Below are 20,632 nucleotides of genomic sequence, written 5' to 3'. Positions count from 1 at the left end.
ATTCAAACTAAGACACAGTGAGATGACTGAAAACCATTTCAATACCAGAGAGCAGCATGACCAAGATGAGAATGTTAGGTGGCTGCTGCCATGACACCCACGCCAAGGAGCACCTTCTCTCCCGAGTACTCAACTTCAGGAGCTTGTAGAATAAGATGATATTTACTTCCAGTAAGAGTAAAAAACAACTGGGCTCATTAGCCATCTTGCATACAAATGGCAGTGCATGAAAAGGTCTTTCCAAGGTCTACAGGAGCTCAGGACATGAGGTTTCATTCTGCACACAGGGGTTGGTGTAAGAAGCCATTTCTGCTATGACAGAAGTGAGCTGGTTTACAGAACAGCAGCACAAGTGGTGGGACACGTTACGTCTTTCAACTTGGATCAGTCAGGAAAGAATTAGAAGTGTTTCACTGACTAAGCCACAAGATAATTCACTTAGTGTTATTTTTTGTTTAGTATCACAAGACTGAGTTACTCAGAATAAGAGAGTCTCAGGTCTCTTCAGCCAACACTTACCGACACAGGCAGATAGTGATAGGACAAGGGGGAATGGTTTCAAATTAAGAGGGGAGATTTAGATGAAATGTTAGGAGGAAATTTTTCACTCAGAGGGTGGTGAGGCCCTGGCACAGGTTGCTCAGAGAAGTTGTGGATGCCCCATCCCTGGAGGTGTTCAAGGCCTGGTTGGATGAGGCCTTGGGCAATAGGATCTAGTGGGTGACACCCCTGCCCATAGCAGGGGGGTTGGAACTAGGTGGTCTTTAAGGTCCCTTCCAACCCAAGCCATTCTGTGGTTCTATGAATACAAGCCACACGGCAAACCATACATCCATGAATAGATTGATGACAAAGCAATGTAATTTTAAAAGGCCTAAATGTATTTGTGTAATTTTAAATAACTAGAAAATAAACACTATAGCTATAATATTTCAATTTTTAAAAACCTACGTATTAATGAATTGCTCTAAAGCTTAAATGAGAAACATTTACCCTTACAATCTGCTTCTTATCCATTATATTTGCTGGCAGCTTTCTAATTATAATTGACAAAGATAATCCCTGTTAAAAACGCTCACTGACTGCAAATTCAGAGCTAACACGCAGTTAGCATTTAACTTATGATCTCTAGAAACAAGAGAACAATCCTCTTGAAATGAATGGAGCAAGTTGCACATCTCCATTTGTTTCAAGCTGTCTATGGACTTGAGAAAAAAAATCAATTCATTCTTTAACTTTTTGTCTACAAGAAAGTAAACTAGAGAGACAGCAGGCTTTTTACATAACTTCTTAGTCTGGACAAAGCCTGTATCTTTGTTGATAGTCACTGGCGAGCAAGACGAGCTGATAATAAAACTGTACTCTGGGATCCACGTTAAGAAGCTTTTTGCTCCTATAGCCATTTGCCCAAGACATTAACTGAAATCAGAACCTTTACTGATCACTAATGAACCTGTAGCACTCAGAGCTCTGACTCTGCTGCCCTTGCCGAGTTTCAAAAGGCAGAACAACATCCCTGCTTTATAAATGTCATGGTGTTTTATCCAGATACTGTATACTTCCTTTTTTTTTCCCTACTTTGTTTTTTTTAAGCCCATTAGAAAATACTGTTTTATGGTGAAAAAGAGTCTGCATAATGCATTGCAAGGGTAATGTATTTTAGAGGTTGACGGAGCAATTTATATGCAGATATTTTGAAATCTCTCCAGAGAAAATGTGCTACTGCACTTCTCTAATAGAAAATGAAGACCAGTGCAGCAAGTGGTAATTGAAGAAACTCTCAAAAACTGAAACTTGTATTAGCTCTTTCTGCAAATTAGTTTATTCTTCCTTCTAAAGAATTACTTCTTAGTACTTGTAAGAATGGTTACAACTAGCACAAGAGTTAAACTTCCCAGTGCCATTACTTCTCCTCTTCCCTACACAGACATAAAACAAACATCAGGACAGATTTCCTGAACAGTCTTGAAAAAAAAAATCCAGAAGCAGAAAGCATTTTATTCCTTTCCCCCATAAAGTTGAACATGATATAGGAGGTGATAAAACAGAATTTTGAAAACCTTGACGATTTCAGACTCTTCGCAGGATGATAGAAAAGTAACCAAGGTGACTATGGAGTTTGATATGGATCAATTTAATGATTACACCAAGAAGCTGCTCTCCCTATTAAATGCCCTGCATGAGATTAAACTTTGTGTGACCCTTTTTGCATTTCCCTTTTGTTTCTTCTGCACAGTACAAATATCTAATAAATTACAGCCTTGAACAGTACACAGCTGAAGCACACTTAAATTACAGTTAAATGAACAACACTGAGAAATGCCAGGGTAATTATGTTTTCTGAATGAATATTCCTTTCAGTGAATCATGTATTCCTCAAAGATGCTTAAAGATCGTATATAGTGTCTCCTTTTTTCTTGTTTCTTTTCAGAACATTTTTATTGAAGTGCTACGTTACACAGGCTTTTTTTCCATTATCTGGTATGGCCAAACATGTCCTTTTTGTGCAATTCAAATACTTGCAAATGAAACACAGCAGAAAACACTCCTTATTAAATCTGAAACCTTTGCAATCCAGCCTATGAAAGGTGCATTCAATGGCATGTTTGCCAAACCATTTGTCCAAACTTAACACTTTAATTACTAAGAGTGCATTAGTAAATACCATGCATGCCGTGCTCTGTCTCCCCTCCATACAGCTCATTAGTCCCATTCTCTTTTACAAAGTATGAAAGACCAAGATTTTTTCAAGAGAATCTAGATTTTACAGATTCGTGTTTTGATTGAATTCTACTGCTACAGAGGAGACTCAGACTACAGAAATACAAAAGCCTCTACCAATTGTCATTATGAAAAAAAATCAAGCAGGAGACAAACAGGACTAAATAAAAGCACCTCAGCAGAGGTAAAGCCACTTGGCAAATTTGATTTGTATATTCAAAAGGAGAAAAGAGGCTAAATTGTCTCTGTAAGCTCAGTTCAACTAAATATCTGCAGTAGCACAGGGTGCACGCACCTTTATAAACCTGGTCTCAATGAATTATGAATCCCGCTTCCTTCCAACAGAGGAGTCCCTCCTTTCCAAAATGCTCCAAACTCAAATTGTCTCTGAGCCTATGGGGCAGAGGAGTTTGTACACGGGTTTTGCAATCTTTCATGTGCTTCTGTTACCTGATTAAATACAAATGCAGAGGGAGCGGACGCACCAACGGTTAATAAATGGGGTGGGAAGAACAAACTGTTCTCCAAAGCCACCACCGTGTGCTGGCACACTAAGGCCCTTTTTCTCCAAGACACTTCTCTCTGTGCATGTAAATGCAATTTACCATCATCCTCAGGAAACAAACAAAATAAATGCTGCTCATCTGAAAATACAGACATCTTGCATCATTCTGACATCCTCCTTACAGCTTCATTGCTACCTAAAGTACTGCCTCCTGCCTTCTCAACTGCAGTGGTTTTTTTTAAACACCTTTTCTATATGCAATAACACTGCAAAGAATACAGGTTTTTTTTAAGCACTCATCTTAGCAGAAGTACCACTTCATCATCATCTGCAGCTATATCACTTTCTAAATATTTAACTTTTCTCCTTCAAGGGCACTCACAAAAAAACAACCCAAATGGAGTAAAGGTATGAATTTATGGTTGACTAAGAAAAGTCTATGTTCCTATTCAGAATTAAAGAAGACTGATTTCAGTTAGCATTTCTTTCACTTTCAAAATTAATTTACTTATTTATTTTAGAAATTCTCCGTTTTCTTCCACCAATCACTGAATCACACTTTTATCTTCCTTGTTCTTATGTTTTTCTTCCTTATCCCTTAAAATGAGAAACTGGCACCTTAAAGTCCCACACTGAACATAAAAATCTTACCATAAAAACAGTAAATGTGACTGATACCAAATGATACAAACTACTGAGACGCATCATAAATTTTCCTTCTACGTATGTTGTTTGTTACATCAAAGATGTTAGTAACAATTACATTAAAATATATGAAAATTAAGTAATTAAATAAAAAGTAAGAAGTTAATCCTTGCATTTTTCCTGTTTTGTTTCTTCTTCCTCCCCCCCCCCCCCAAAAACCACCATCATTAAATCTCATTGACTATCCTCTTGAATTGTATTACAAAAGCTCATTTAGTTGCTTCAATCAAATTAGGTTTGAAGTCAGCATTGTTTTCCTCTCTTCTATATCTGAAATCTTCTGTATCTCCCCTATATCTGAAATTAGGGAACAGACAAAGTTTGAAAATACTATTTAAAGCTAAGAGTACTCTCCAGCCTGATCATACCAAAACAAGTGAAGTTCAGAAATCAGTTCTTTTCTATTTTATTTTCTACCACTATGTTTTACCTAACTGCTGCGCTGCCAACATTGAAATTTAGATTGATATGCAACAAGAAATGAAGGAAACTGACAGTGTCAGTCTGCTTGTCAGACCATAGAGCTATTGAAATTCAACATTCCTCCCCATGCTTTTAAAAATAAAAATAAAAAAATCCTAACAGTTACATGTAAAATAATAATTCTCTTTCAAGATACAAGCATCAAGATATCATTTCAGCAACACGTATCATCTTGCAGATAGGGCCAAATTACTGGAAAATTCTTTGAGATGCAGCAGTCTGCTGACTTCATTAAAACCATCCATGGTCTCTACTTCTATGAAGACCTCGACCGTTAGAGAACTTGTCCTACACTTCTGCCCCTTTGTCAAATGTCCCGAGCAAGATCACTAAAAAGAACCACCACACTATTTCTGAGAGATGCTGGGATTTGTTTCTCAGCCTCAACTGGCCTCATTCGAAAACTAAGGCTATTTCAGGGTAGTTTTCCTCTTGCTCTCTATATTTTGATACTTCAAATGTTTTTTTTTTTTTTTTTAATTACTGTTACAGGTGTGGTCATTTCCACTGCATTGCTGTCCATAGTTGGAAAACCTCCCTCCAGCGTGTCACAGCCTTCTGTAACGTCCTGAAAAATTTGTCGGCAGAGGTGCAAACTTTTCTATAGAAAACTCAAGGATCACAGCAAGTTTTTCATTTTTCCAGTTATCTACTGTACGCTTTAAAAAAAACAAAACTTCAGATCACAGTTTAAAAACAACTGTCGCATTTCAAGAATGACAACAGATTTGATTGACACAGATAAACAACAATATTTACCATTACCTACTTTTCAGAGCTCTCAAGCACTCAAATTATTTGAAATGCAAAATGTGGCTTTCAGATCTATGACAGAGCAATACACAATAGTACAAAGTCCTCACCAATGTTCTTTTAAAATGAATTATCTGCAGGACCAATTCACAGTTACCCTACAGACTTAAATTACTTTTTTCCAAACTCAAACCGATAACATTTTAACACAGATTTCCTTCAGCCTACAATGAACAGCTCTGGGTCTGGCTTACTGTACCTTCTTAAAATTTCATTTACCTCTCTAGCAAACAGCTATCTTTCTCTCAAAGCTGCAGTCTTTGACCTTTAAAGTACAGGCAAACAGTACATAAATAAATGCTTATGGAATGAGAAAAACTAAGTTGTTTTACTGCTCCCAGCAGCACACATCAAAATTGATTACTCCAAAACTAATTATTTCATATTATTTTTTAAACAAATACCTCAATGATTCCTCTTGGTAATCAAGATGTTTGTAAAATTTTATTCTATGTTTACATTAATTTTACATTTACACTAACATTATGCCCTATAAAAACTTCCTAAAAGTAAGAAAATGACAGGAAGACAACCAAAACATAGCTTTCTGCAGGAATTCTGCACAGAATGAAGAATGGTCTGTATAGCAAAAAAACACAATAAACATGAAAAGATATAGTGTACGTAGCATAATAACATGTAGACAGACTCTTAATAACATTTCTAGTTACCTCTTAGAAATATATATATTTTTTTCTACTAGTTTATGGTGATAAGTCCCTCTGTTTTGCTTATGGAAAGCTTATAAAGAAACAAGGCAAACTTACTTGATATAGTAGGGCACTTTGTTATGTGAAACAGATCTCTGCCATGGAAACTGTACTGAGGCTGAGGAAATAAGCAGAAGATGATTATTAGAAAACACCTGTCAAAAAAAACAACAACAACTATATTTATTTATTTTACAATTAAAACAGTTACAATAAATTAAATGGGAACAGCTATAATTTCCCAGACAACTTTCAGTAATTAGAAAATCAGCTGGAGGAAATGACTGCAATCTATCAAGGTGATTTTAGGCATCTATTTGATGTCAAGCTTGAAATAAAACAAATGTGGTGATTCTACTTCATAGAAGGATAATAAATTCTGAACAAGCAAGCTATCCATCCAGAGAAAATGGACACAGTGGTTTTCCTACCTCCAAAGACTTATCATCAGCTTCAGTTTTGCAAATAAACGCCTCCACTACTGTAATTAATACTCAACAACAGAACAAAAAGGAGAAATATCAACCTTATTACCATTTGCTACAATCCTTTGCTCCTATTTGCAACTCAGATTAATACTGATTAACGGTGTACAGCCAACAAACAGGCACAAAACCTGTCTTTGCACTCCTTGTTGAACAGCAGGATTTATACAACTCTGATAAATCAACAGATATCATCTGTAGCACCAAGAAGACTTCTGTACACCATGTTGCAAAAGGCATAAAGTCATACACGACACTACTCTATTCACTTAGAGATCCCAGAGATAAAAGGAGAAAGTATTTAGGCCGAAAGGACTTCTGGTGCATAGCTTAGAAGTGGCTATTTAGTGAAGAACCACAGGAATATATATGGCCTGCTGGAAACTACCAGAATAGCGTCTGATAGGGTTTTATCATATTCACTTCACTGAACATGCTGTAGAAGCAGAGATTGAAAGAAAACGTAGGACTAACTAACTGAGCAACACAATAGGATGAATTTATACTGAACACAAACACACAATTACTTTCAAAACAGAGTGCCTACTCTTAAGCACTAACACCCCTGTTTAAAAGCCTGGTAAAAGGAAACGGAGCTCTGATCCACGTTGGGTCTGAAGTAATTAAAGCTCTCAATTGATCTGATTTCCCTGCAAGCAGGGAGCGCTTTTGAGCTCACCACTCTTTGAGAAGTACTTTTGAGCGTAACTCTCTCCTGTTCCAAGCAGCGTAAGCCCCCACAAGCCAGTACTCCTGCAGAGCGGGCAGGCCTCACCCTCCTCCCAGCCAGCTGTTCCCTGAGGATTTTAACGGTTGTGACCTCTTCCTGGACCATGCAAAATTTCATGGTTTGTATGTTAAGAAACATTAGATTAATGTACCGGAAGACAGATTAACCGAGAAGACTATTTGGAAAACTACTTGAACCAAGTTTTCTTCTGGAAGGGTTGTGAGGCATTGGGACAGGCTGCCCAGGGAAGTGGCTGAGTCACCATCCCTGGAGGTATTCAAAAGACGTGTAGATGTGGTGCTTAGGGACACGGCTCGGTGGTAGACTTGGCAGTGCTAGGTTAATGGTTGGACTTGTTGCTCTTAGAGGTCTTTTCCAAGCTAAATGATTCTATGATTCTATCATTATTCACTGGAAAAAATAGAGGAAATGTCATACTATTATTTGAAGAAAATAATGTTTGCAATAAGATATAATTAGTTACTTTTTAATGGAAATATACAGTAATGTCTAAATGCTCAAATAGAGGTAGTTAGCTAAAAAAATACTCTTAGGTACTCACAATGCTGAAAAACAAACAAACAAAAAACCATTTCATTCTTTAATGCTGCAATTTGGCACCTGTGGCAGCTAGGGTAACTACACTAATTATGTCTGCTAACCAGAACGAAAAACCTGGCCTCAGGTAAGATTTTTGTGCTAGGACAGGCTGTATATACTCTGCACTGACAGAGATATGGACTACACCTTAATAAATTAAATTGCTAATTATTGTAGACTGAGTCATACTCTATTTATTTGGGAACAAAATTTCTAAAAGCAGTGCCAGTTTTCTCTGCTGCACAAACCTCTGTAAAATGGAATTCCCATTCTTTTCTATAAACAGGTTCTCAATGAAAACTGAACAGAGTAGTTATTGATTCTGGCACACAACAGCAGGGCTGCAGGTATTAGTAAGAGGCTGAACACCACTTGGATGCTTTGAGCAGGACACTTGAAGGCCTAGGCCATTTGTTAGGGACCATATGGAGCCAGCGCTCCATGGATGTTTGTGGATTCATCTAAGAAAGAATACAAGAAACAAAATAGAGGGGAGTAGATCTCAGGCTTTAGAAAATAAATGAAATTATAGAAAAACAAAGTCAGTTTCCGAAGGCAGGAAACAATAAAACAATCTTTTTTTTCTTTTTTTTTCAGAGAATAATGGATTATAAAGATTCTTCACCTTCATCCATAAGGATGTGTAAAATTTATGGATCAGTAGTTAACTTGCAAGGAGCTTATTTTCCATCTCAAAAGCAATGAAAAGAGGAGCAATTAAATTCAGTCTAACACTGACTGGAGGAGAGAAATGATTCAGCAAAGAATCGTGCATTGCAGTGGCCTCCAAAATTGCATTAGATCAGCCTCCTACATCAGGACATTTCAGGAGAGGATAACGTTATATAATTAAAAAAATAATAAAAAAAAATATCCTGAAGCACTTTCTTAGTGATGGTCTGGATGAATCCACAAATTCAGTGTTCCAAGAACTCCATCAGCAGTAGTAAACACTACTCTTTTTATTTATTAGAGAAACACAACTAGCTACAGCAAAGGGAAATCGCTGGATTAAGGGGATGGAGTCTGATGAACAGGTAGAAACAGGTGCTTTGCTAGCACAAATTACTGATTAAATGGCAACTGGGAGCCAGTCAGCTGAAAATGGTGGGAGGGCAGGCTATAGTTTCTTGTTAAGGTTTGCAGGAAGAGTAACAGGTAGATGATATCAACCTAAAATAGTTGCTGTTCAGGTTGGCCCAGATAAAAACCTGCCCTCTAATTCAGAAGTGCAACTTCGGAGGTAAAGATTTGTATGAGACAGATGTATCACATCATAATTTTAGTTTTAGGAGTTTGAGGTTATTTTATTCAGACCACAGCCTTGCTTGTTCTTCATAGTTAGAAGTCACTTATGGTTACAAAGAAGGTTTGAAAAATTTGATTTAGAATATGCACTATTTCAACCTGTCAGGATAAAACCTTCATTTTTCTGGATTTAATGATTTTTTTATTGCTTTCCTTTTAAAGTTACTGTCTCTGACTTTCATTTAACAGACTTTTACATGAAGTTGTAGGTATTAACTTCTGTAATACTGTTTAGTTCAAGCTCTTGAAATAGAATTTTTAAGAAGTTTTTGCTGTTTGGGGGGTGAAGAGGTTGCTTGTATTTTGTTTTTGTTGTGTTTTTTTTAAACAAATAATTTAAATGGATAACTGCATACTATTTGTTTTTGCAGAGCTGTGGTTCTTGGCTATAGCTTTTTGCAGTACTTAAAAACGTGCATTTTGGAAACTTTCCCTCCTCAACTTTTGTTCATCACTTGAACTCCCCATCCCCTTAAGCCTAGAGAAGATGCCCTAAGCAAGGCTGAGGCATGCTGATAAGGTATTACATAGTCTCCTTGGACGTAATTCTATGGACGTTTTATCCGGCAACAAAGACAGTTTACACAATTCCAACATTGTCTCGCACCCTGCTCCCACTGCATTTTACCATTCATTCAGTCTTGTGAATTAAAGTATTTGTTGTGGCATGCTGTAAGCCAAGTGAAGGAAATGATCCAGGCCAAACAAAACAAACCAACCTTGTCTGGCAGGCTTCTTTGTTTTACATGTGGGCTCTTACACTCATTTTTCTATTTTTTTTTTCCAACTCGGTCACCTGCATTTTTCTGTTGGTCCAGGTGAGGAGAAGTGAACATCCTTAACAGTTACACAAGACTGAAGAAACCAGTTAGAGTAGGGGAAAATGCATCTTCTCTACGTTGCTTCCTAATCAGTTTAAATTAGACAAGACCTACTACTCTCCCAAATGGTTAATCTGGCATTTTTCAACAGTGTCAAAGCTACCTATCTATCTCTATTCTTTTTAACAAATTATTACACAGGTGTACTGTCCATGTCAAGGTTAAAAGTTTGAGACTGTGAGGTGTACAAAACCCACCATGGCAACATCATAGTACACTTCTAATGAGGTTTATATAGCAAAAGAAAGTGTACTTTTACAGTTGTGGGTTGTTTTTTTTGTTTTTTTCCTGTCAGCTTAAAAAAGGGAAAAGTGACTCAAAGAACCTTGATTTTGCATAACTGCTGTAATATTTTAAAAACATTGCAATTTGCTTACCCTGTTTACTGAGAAACTAGTTGTCAATTTAAAATAAGAACACTGTTGTCACATAGCTCAAGAAGAAAACAAGATTTATTTAATGTTTTAAATTATATGAACTGTTTAGCTATATCGGCACATACTTGAGAATTTCTGGGACAGAGCTGCTCATTTTTATATTCATGTCTTGTTACTTTTGCAACAGTTTTATTTTTATTATTGAAGCCTTCTGTCAAAAAACAGAGAACTACTTGGGTTAACCTTTGTATCATTAGCTCTGATGATGGCAGATAAAGCTAGAAGGTCAGAAAGTTAACAAGGATCTCGATATCACAACATATCTACCTGTATTGAATGCATCAGATGAGAGAATGAGGGAGCACAGCATTTATTTTTGCCCTCTTCTAGCCATACTGGGGGATTCTAGGTTTATATTTCTGAAATTTTTACTAAATAGAAAAAGATGTACAGATCTGCCTCAAAAGGAAGTGATTCAACTTTGAATTCCCCACCCCTTTATGTGAAATTCTAGGAATTTATGACAAAGCCCCTAATAACGTTCTAGTCTGCAAAATCCAGGCAGCTCTTCCCTTGCGTCGTCCCAGCAAGTGTGGAAGGGGAAGTTGAAGACAGAGGTAGTAGGGGATGAGAAAATGTGGTTATGAACACAAAGACTCTGGAGCAGCCACAGGTCAGACCTTACAACAAACAGAGGACAAAGAAGAAAGCGAACAGGGATGCAATCAAAACTCAGTAAGATACTGCAGCAACCCCCGAGTAAAGTGTACCAGTGAGAATGTCATGATGAAGATGAAACACCCCTGCAAAAAATCAGGGAGGTAGATAATATGGAAGAGGAACCTTCTGTGCCTCAAGTCAGAGGAAACCTGGAGGGCAGTAAGTAATGGGCAGTGTTTGTGAAAACCTCCTGTGCAGTTATATGTCAAATGCATCAATTAATTCAAAGAACTTACTGGAGAGAAAGTGCTGCGATGCAGGTCCAAAATCTCGGTGTGCCTCTTGCAGCTGTTTAAGGCGATCCTCTACAGACACCTACACACAAACACGCATTTACAAAATTTACTTTATAACACCAGGGCCATGACAATAAAAACATTGGTGTGCACTTATTTTTAGTTAAACGCATTTAAGTTTTCTTTCTGCCATAGCACTTATTCGTTATCCACCTATTCAAAGATACATTTTATATATTTGTTTGCTTAATTAAAGTCTCTGTCATAGTTTGCAGTCTTCCTATGAAAGTACTGCAGATCAATAACGAACAATAGTAGTTTCATGGTGACTTTAGCTGACCACTGAAGTTTCTGACCTCCTCCCAGCCCTTCTGTTGTCCAAATTTCTATAGTCAGCAGGTCTTCATTTGATTGTATTGATCTCACAGTGCCTTTCCAACACAGACTATTTTGGCTGACATGATTTCCCTCGGTTTACTAATTGAAACTGCACTACCACATCCAGCAGCAGTTTGGCTGCTTAGTTAACTCAAGTTGAGGAGCGAAAAAGAAGAGAAACCCATTACCAAATTATATTAATAATTCTGTCTCTCAAGGGAGACAGATTCAGACCTATGAGCCCAGAAGCTGACGCCTGAGTTTTGAAAGTTCTGCTATAATGACCTCAGATAGAGAGGCAACATACTCCATCCTTCCCCCGATTCTTTCAGATACTTCATATTACCCTTAAGAGCCAAGCAAATAAATAAATAGCAGCATATTCACAATAAATATTTATTACAAAAAAAAAAAAAGAGAGAGAGAGAGAGAAAGTGCAAAGATTGCTAAATGAACTTTAATGTAAAAAACTTCATTAAATCATTCCGCGAGAAACTTCATGAGTTTAAACTGTAATCAGGCACATTGATTTACCTTTCTCAGACCATTTAAGCACCAATAATCATAACTAAGCAATATGAATCTCACAGCATACCCTCTTCTGTTTTTAGCTAAATGTTCTATTGCTCACATCTTGTTACAGATCTACTAATACTTAGGTAATTTTTAGTGAAATTCCCTGGAGACACTGGAAACACAACAGGAATACGCACACTGGTTTTCAGTAACAATGATTTATACAGTAAAAATACTGCTATGACATGTAACAAAGCGTGCAATAATAGTTCCCACTAGCCTCCAGAGATTAATGCAGTCTCTTGAGTGAGTAAACTGCTGAGACAGCTTGAAAGGAAAAGCTATTGGTCAAGCCACAGAAGTAAAGAGTTCTCTTTGTTGCTTTTGTACTACTTGAGTAACAACTCAAAGACAGAAATAAAAAACAGTAATAATGCATCTTTTAGGAGAACAGAAGAGAGCGAGGAGCATCCCCCGCCATACCCCACTCCTACTGCACACGTTCAGAAGAATACCTGCAAAAGTTTCCACCGCATATTAAGATCATCTAATTGACGAGACATCTTTAACGATGGGTAGAGGTCGAGTGGAGACAGCTGACTGGACAAATCATTCACTGTTTTAACTTTCAAGTTGATGGGAGCAATTTCTTCTCTAAAAGCCTAAAAAAGTAAGAGGCATATATTTATATTCTATGGACACCTGAGCAGCAAGAAAGCCCCAGTAAATTCAACATGGTGCTGACTTGCCCAGTGTGGCATTTTACACTAAATAATGATACACAACTCAAGAGTTCTTCAGCAAGGAAAGTTCATTCATTTCAATATTCTTATTACCTACTCCTTTGGAGAAAAAAAATAAAATGGTATGAAATTTACCCAAATGCCCACATCCAAATTCCACCACTAAAATAGAGTATTACATTTCCAGTGAGGTGTTTTGTGGTGTCATATGGCTTTAGACCCCTTCCTTTCAAATAGAAATAGGCAATACTCTATCAGGAACTATAGCAGTTCAGTCACTGTCAAGAGCTCTTAAGAAAGAAATGTATCTAGTAACTGCAGTTTTCCAGTATAAAGCAACTGACAACAAGTCAAATTAAAAACTATTATTGAATTAGCAAAGCATGAAGGAATGTATCTTCTAAGGTAAAGGAATACAATGTTTCACCTGATTAGAACCGTAAAGCAAAAGTATTACAATGATTAAAAGAAGAAAAAAGGTTTATTGAATCAAATGGAACTAAATACAGCATTAAGATAAAATTGATGCAAGTTTTAGTTACAGTTGAAAAGATGCATCAAATGTCTTTCTTGCTGTGAGCAGTTAATTGTTCAATACCACAAATGACTAAACATCATGAAACAAGCCAAAAACAACTGGAAAAAAGATTTTCTTTGGACAATTCAACTATTTACCTCCCTTAAAAACCTCTCTTATCAGGGCCAGGAACAGAAGGCACCTACTGGCAAGGTGTAAGTGTCTGACTTCTGGACAGCCAGTAGGACCCTATTACTTTAGCAGATATTTCATTTTTTCCACAGCTATGAAAATCTAAAAGGCTTTCGCTTTACTTTTCTTTACAGAAAAAGCTATCAAAGTATGACAAATTGCTTCTTAATATAAGATTAAAGAGCTGTTCAGCATCAGCAGCTTAGTGTTTATTTTGGTATCCATATTAAAATGTAAGAGATGGAGGAGGAGATGCATTACTTTTCGCAGATCAACCACACTCTAGACGTAAATCAGCTTTGACTACCTTTGTTTTAAAGATTTTAGGTTCCATTAAACCTGAAGTAGCAACTAAGCTTGGAGAATGAGGATGCTTCCATTGATACATGTGAAATAAGGCAGCCCTGAGTGAAGTTCATACAAGTCCACAGGCTGCAGTAAACAAGTAGAATAGTTCCACAACACTTTTTGCAAGTCATGACTCTTCATTCTTCCAACATCAGCTTCCCATACTAAAGTCACGGATGGTCAAGTACATGACCCCAGGGTCCTCTAATGTTTTTCCATATTCATTCTTGAGCTTCAAAACTGAAAAGTTGTGTTTGTGAAACAGGAGCTTGCTAAGATTGCCTGAAATATCTATTTCCTCTATCATATTAATTAAAAAGCAAATGCATCCCCACATGTTCTGCTGGAATGCCTCCTATTCAGGCATTCACTCAAGCATTTTGCTGTTTCAAGTCAGCTTTCCTGGCTAATATTTATCAGAAGGTATTGCTTATTTGGGGAGTTTTGCATTACTGGGTCCCTAGTCCAACCCACGCAATTAAGCAAAGGATGACAACTGTCATGGACTGCAGTGCTTTGGGATCCTGAGCCCTGCATGAGTGGCCTGGAGCCCTTGTTGCAAGAATTGTTATGCCTGTGAGAACACTATACTGTAGTGTTTGTTCTTACCTTTGAAATAATCCTTAAGAGAAGCCAACCTAAAGCAAAAGCGAATTTTCACTTATATGCGCTCAGATAGACAACACATGAAATTCATGAAAGTTATGGTCTAGAAATTAAAATTATGTAAATACTTGTGTATGACTAAAAGAGCTCTAAACATTTTTCAAAGAAGAGAGCTATATGTGATTGCCAAACAGATCTGACAGCTCACCACTACAAAAAGGAGGGGAACCTCCTGTCTTCTACCAGGATTATAATTGACTGAACCTGCTCATATTCTAGTACTTGGACAAAGCTTCAAACACACCCATAGCCTAACAGTGGGTTGGACCGTATTTCTGGGTAGAAAGTATTTGAATCCTACAACTCTTTTTTTTTTTTTTTCAATATAATGTTATGTTATATACACGTACGTAGCTTGCAAATCACACGTGCTTATGCAATCACAGCTGATAGTGAGTGTGGCACAGTACTGGACTTTCCTTGTGACCTCAAATCTAGTCTTTGAAGAGCCGTATAAACTGTACAAAAGAATTTAAGTATACAGTGTAAACATATTTGACACCATTAAGGGTGGTAGAATTGAGGGGTGTGACTCACACAGGCTAAATATTCCCCAGGAATTCCACACTTACAGTAGTTTTCTCAATGTGATCTGGTAATGAATCTATGAGCAGGTCTCCCACAGGTTTCCAGCCATTTCTCACGTTTTCAGCCTCCTTCAGGTCAGCATCAAGGTCATCCATGGCACACTGCAAGTCTTTCAGTTTTTCTAATGCTTTGTCCACTTGCTTCTGCCAGATAGTGGCACTGGCATTTAGGTTCTCCCATTTCTCTTTTACCTCTGATGACTGTTTACGCATAGCTTTGGCAATCCTCATGGCTTTCTCCTCAGGGGTCAACTCTGCAGAGGGAAAAAAAAAAGTCCTGCTGTTTATTTCTTCTCTTATTCATGCCTAGTTAAACAGACTGCTCCTGAGGTGCCTGCTCAAGACAGTCCGTAAGTTCAGTGTCAATCAATAATTTATTTCAGCACGTACAAGGTAGTCAAAAGTCTACTTTGCCATAATTGAAATAAACCTTCATCATCCTCAATGACAAAATAATGCTTGATAAGACAAAGGGAAACTATTCCTGACTTCCATGTATTCTAATACCTGCAAAGCAAAGGCAGCTCACCGCTGGTTTATTGGAGGCATAGGGTAGGAAATAAAAGATCATTCTTCCCTACCAGGAACTGCAATAGGGGGTTTGGGGACTGTTTCATGTAGAAAGAACAAGAACAGTGCTTTGTTACTGGATCAGTTACCAACATCTTCCACACTATCCCCAGGATGCCTCTTCTCTTCCTATGTACTAGCAAAACCCAAAGTGTACTGAATACCATGTGGTAAGTGCTTCTGCAGCTCTACATCTGTTTGCCTGTGTTAATGCTGAAGTCCTAAAAAACTGTTTTAAATAGGTATTGTAAATATAAAACTGCTCAGCTAACTTGCTGACTGAAAAAAAGTTGCACTTACAGTGCATTATTTCAGGCTTATGTGTCTAAATCTCCTGGGCAACCCACCACCTATGGAAGTCCCATTCCCATTAGGAAAGGCCAGCTGCAGTTGAACAAAGCCAAAGGGGTCACACACACAACCTCAAGACACAGCCACAGGAGATGGCACTGATTATTTCAGTAAGCTGCTTAAATTTGTATCCCCAGTCCCTGGTGAGCCTGTAAAACATAGGACAGCATTCCACAGTACAGACACGCTTCAGTCCTAATTGACAACAAGCACCGAGTCAGCTGGTGGCACAGCTCTTCTCCACAACAGATGATTTCTGCAACCCAGGCATGTGGTCTATCAATAAGAGAACATTTCCTTCCTGGGTCTTCAATCCCCAGCAAGTCCTGCTGACTGCTGCTCAGACTGGTCTTACTGAAAGAAATCACGGAGAGCTTCTTTCACTAGGGTAGAGTTGCTACAGTAATTACCAACCAAGCTCCTTTCAAAGGATTCCTCCTCTACATAGCAACCTTGCAGTTTCTGCAGGCAGAGAAATAAGCAGAGCAAACTTGATATAACGCAGAAAACAGAAAACAAAATACGGGGAACAAGATATGGCATACTCCAAAACTAAGCCAAGTGGCCTTCTACTCACTCCTATAAAAAACCCTTAGAAAAGGTTTATCACGGCATTATTTGTGATTAAAAATCAAGTGTTGCCTATGAATAAATTATACACAGCAATATAGAGATGAAAGCACCATTTTTGTCAGAAGACAAATGAGACATACAATTTTCCATATGCTGATGATGTCTTTAAAGATACCATATGAGGAAGAACTTCACGCAATATGAGGAAGAACTTCTTTATGGTTTGGGTGACAGAGTACTGGAACAGGCTACCCAGAGAGGTTGTGGAGTCTCCTTCTTTGGAGATATTCCAAACCCACCCGGATGCCATCCTGTGCAATGTGCTCTGGGTGACCTTGCTTGAGCAGGGGGGTTGGACTAGATGACCTCTGTAGGTCCCTTCCAACCTCAGCCATTCTGTGATTCTGTGTGCTATCATAACTGACTAAGCTTGGAGCTGCTCACCTGGGGAGGGGACAAAAAAACAGGGGGGAAGGAAACGTTTTGCTTTCCAAAAGCCAGGTGAATGTCAAAGTAAATGCACTGTTGTAGCTGGAAAAGTTCAATTACTGTGCTTCTGGTGATGCAACTAACATTCTTTAGCATGCAATACTGCAAATCGTGCTGTAAGTGATAAAAAATAAATCATTAGAATACATTAAATTTGCAGCTGAGGAAGGCACATTTTTTCTAGATGTTAAAGTAAGTTGTTTGGATCAAAGCCAGAATTTCTGCCAGCCAATTCCACATATTTAAGTTTTTTTCAAAAACTTTTTTGCCCACATTAGTCTTGATACATATTAGCTTACAAATACAAGAAGAGTATTCTACAATGGAATCCAGACGCCATCTCAGAAAAAAGTATAATGCTCGTGTTTTCCATCTTAACTGTTCACATAAACTCGTGGCTTCGAGACTGGTGTGACCGGCAGAACTTTGGGTTCTTTGATCACGGGAAGGTCTATGCTACACAGGGCCTGATGGCACCGGATGGGATGTGCCTCTCTCGGAGAAGGGTAAGGATCTTTGGTCAGGAGTTGGCAGGGCTGATAGATAGGGCTTTAAACTAGAGTCGAAGGGGGAAGGGGCTAAAACCAGGCACGCCGGTGAAGACCTAAGGGAAGGTACGCTAGAATCAGAGGGGCTGGGTGCCAGTGAGGTCCTTCGGGCAGATCCACAAGGTGCTGAGTGTAAGGAGACGCACCTGAAGTGCTTCTACACGAACGCACGCAGTATGAGGAATAAAATGGATGAGCTAGAAGTCCTGGCCCAGTCCCGCAACTACGACATCATCGGCATAAGCGAAACCTGGTGGGATGAGTCCTGTGACTGGGGTGTTGCGATAGATGGTTACAGGCTCTTCAGGAGGGACAGGCAGGGTAGGCAAGGTGGTGGGGTGGCGATGTATGTGAAGCAGGGGCTGGACTGTGTGGAACTTCAGGTCGGCGATGGCAAAGTTGAGAGCCTCTGGGTAAGGATCAAGGGACGAACGAATAAAGGGGATGTCGTTGTGGGAGTCTATTACAGACCGCCTGGCCAGGACGATAGCGCCGATAAATTATTCTTTACAGAACTAAGAGAGGCCTCGAGATTAACTCCCCTTGTCCTTATGGGGGACTTCAACTTGCCAGACGTTAACTGGGAGTGCCACACGGCTGACAGGAGCAAGTCCAGGAGGTTCATGAAGCACCTAGATGATAACTTCTTGGTGCAGGTGCTAACGGAGCCAACTAGGAAAGGTGCCCTCCTAGACCTGTTGCTAGAAAACAGGGAGGGTCTGGTGGGAGATGTGGTGATTGGTGGCCGCCTTGGTCAAAGCGACCATGAAGTGGTTGAGTTCAAAATTTACGGTGACAGAAAGAAAAGTGCCACCAAAACCTCATCCCTAGATATGGGGAAAGCGGACTTCAGGCTGCTCAGGGAACTAGTCAGCAAGGTCCCCTGGGAAACTGCTCTTCAAGGCCTCGATGTCCACCAGTGCTGGTCATTCTTTAAGCGATGCCTCCTAGAAGCACAAGATCAGGCAATTCCAAAATATCGCAAGTCAGGCATGCGGGGCAGGAGGCCGGCGTGGCTGACCAGGAACATTCTAATGGAGATTAGGCGGAAACAGAGAGTGTTTCGCTACTGGAAGGAGGGCCAGGTGTCATGGAAAGAATACAGGGATGCTGTTCGTGTTTGTAGGGAGAAAATTCGTGTGGCCAAAGCACACCTAGAGTTGAAGCTGGCTGTGTCTGTGAGAGAAAATAAAAAGGGCTTTTTCAGATATGTGAATGGAAAAAGGAGAACTAAAGAATACATAGGGCCGCTCCTTGATAGGGAAGGTCTCCTCACAGACAATGACATAGGCAAAGCAGAGACGCTTAACGCCTTCTTTGCCTCTGTCTTCAATGCCGATGATGGGCTTCGGGACCCAGGGTGCCCTGAGCTGGAGGACCGGGACGGTGGGGATGACAAACTCCCAACCGACCCTGAACGTGTGCGGGATTTGCTACTCCACCTGGATCCCTACAAGTCCATGGGTCCGGATGGGATTCATCCCCGGGTGCTGAAAGAGCTGGCGGACGTCATCGCGGAACCTCTCTCAATTATTTTTCAACGATCCTGGGAATTTGGAGAGGTCCTGGTAGACTGGAAGCTGGCAAATGTTGTGCCGATTTACAAGAAGGGTCAGAAAGAAGACCCTAGCAATTACAGGCCTGTCAGTCTCACGTCAGTGCCTGGTAAAATCATGGAGAAGATGGTTCTCGAACTTATTGAGGCTCACCTGGGGGACAAAGCAGTCACTGGTCCCAGCCAGCATGGGTTTGTGAAGGGTAGGTCCTGCCTAACTAACCTGATTTCCTTTTATGATAAGATCACCCGTATGATGGACCAAGGGAAACCAGCTGATGTGATTTTTTTGGACTTCAGCAAGGCTTTTGACACGGTTTCCCATAGGATCCTACTGGACAAAATGTCCACCATACAGCTAAATAAAAACATCATACGATGGGTGAGCAATTGGCTAACGGGCAGGGCCCAAAGGGTTATGGTAAATGGGGCTGCGTCAGGCTGGCGGGCGGTCACCAGTGGGGTCCCTCAAGGCTCCATTTTAGGGCCGGTACTTTTCAATATTTTTATAAACGATCTGGATGTAGGAATAGAAGGTATTTTGAGCAAGTTTGCTGATGACACCAAACTTGGAGGAGTTGTGGACTCGAATGAGGGTGGAAAGGCCTTGTAGAGGGATCTGGATAGGTTGGAGAGCTGGGCGATCACCAACCGCATGAAGTTCAATAAGAGCAAGTGCCGGGTCCTGCACCTGGGACGGGGAAACCCTGGCTGCACGTACAGACTGGGCGATGAGACGCTGGAGAGCAGCCTAGAAGAGAGGGATCTGGGGGTCGTGGTAGACAGCAAGTTGAATATGAGCCAGCAGTGTGCCCTGGCGGCCAGGAGGGCCAACCGTGTCCTGGGGTGCATCAAGCACGGCATCGCTAGTAGGTCAAGGGAGGTGATTGTCCCGCTCTACTCTGCGCTGGTGCGGCCTCACCTCGAGTACTGTGTGCAGTTCTGGGCACCACAGTATAAAAAGGACATGAAACTGTTGGAGAGTGTACAGAGGAGGGCTACGAAGATGGTGAAAGGCTTGGAGGGGAAGACGTACGAGGAACGGCTGAGGTCACTGGGCCTGTTCAGCCTGGAGAAGAGGAGGCTGAGGGGAGACCTCATCACAGTCTACAACTTCCTCGTAAGGGGGTGTCGAGAGGCAGGAGACCTTTTCTCCATTAACACCAGTGACAGGACCCGCGGGAACGGGGTTAAGCTGAGGCAGGGGAAATTTAGGCTCGACATCAGGAGGGGGTTCTTCACAGAGAGGGTGGTTGCACACTGGAACAGGCTCCCCAGGGAAGTGGTCACTGCACCGAGCCTGTCTGAATTTAAGAAGAGATTGG

At 40.0% G+C, this 20,632-nt stretch overlaps 1 protein-coding gene across 10 annotated transcripts in view; it reads right to left on the bottom strand.

Moving 5' to 3' along the window:
- UTRN (utrophin) overlaps positions 1 to 20,632 on the bottom strand; it is a 375,635-nt gene that overhangs the window by 64,982 nt on the left and 290,021 nt on the right. For all 10 annotated transcript variants that reach the window (XM_066994161.1, XM_066994162.1, XM_066994163.1 and 7 more), the window contains 4 exons: positions 15,207 to 15,475; positions 12,684 to 12,830; positions 11,275 to 11,353; positions 5,995 to 6,055 (listed from right to left, as the gene is read on the bottom strand). In XM_066994161.1, coding sequence (XP_066850262.1) covers positions 5,995 to 6,055; positions 11,275 to 11,353; positions 12,684 to 12,830; positions 15,207 to 15,475 — 556 coding nt within the window. The remainder of the gene's footprint in view (positions 1 to 5,994; positions 6,056 to 11,274; positions 11,354 to 12,683; positions 12,831 to 15,206; positions 15,476 to 20,632) is intronic.

The sequence above is a fragment of the Anser cygnoides genome, chromosome 3, assembly GCF_040182565.1.
Source record: "Anser cygnoides isolate HZ-2024a breed goose chromosome 3, Taihu_goose_T2T_genome, whole genome shotgun sequence".
In the NCBI taxonomy this organism is placed as follows: domain Eukaryota; kingdom Metazoa; phylum Chordata; class Aves; order Anseriformes; family Anatidae; genus Anser; species Anser cygnoides.
The sequence above is the reverse complement of the archived record's forward strand: the minus strand, read 5'-3'. Positions and strand labels throughout refer to the sequence as shown.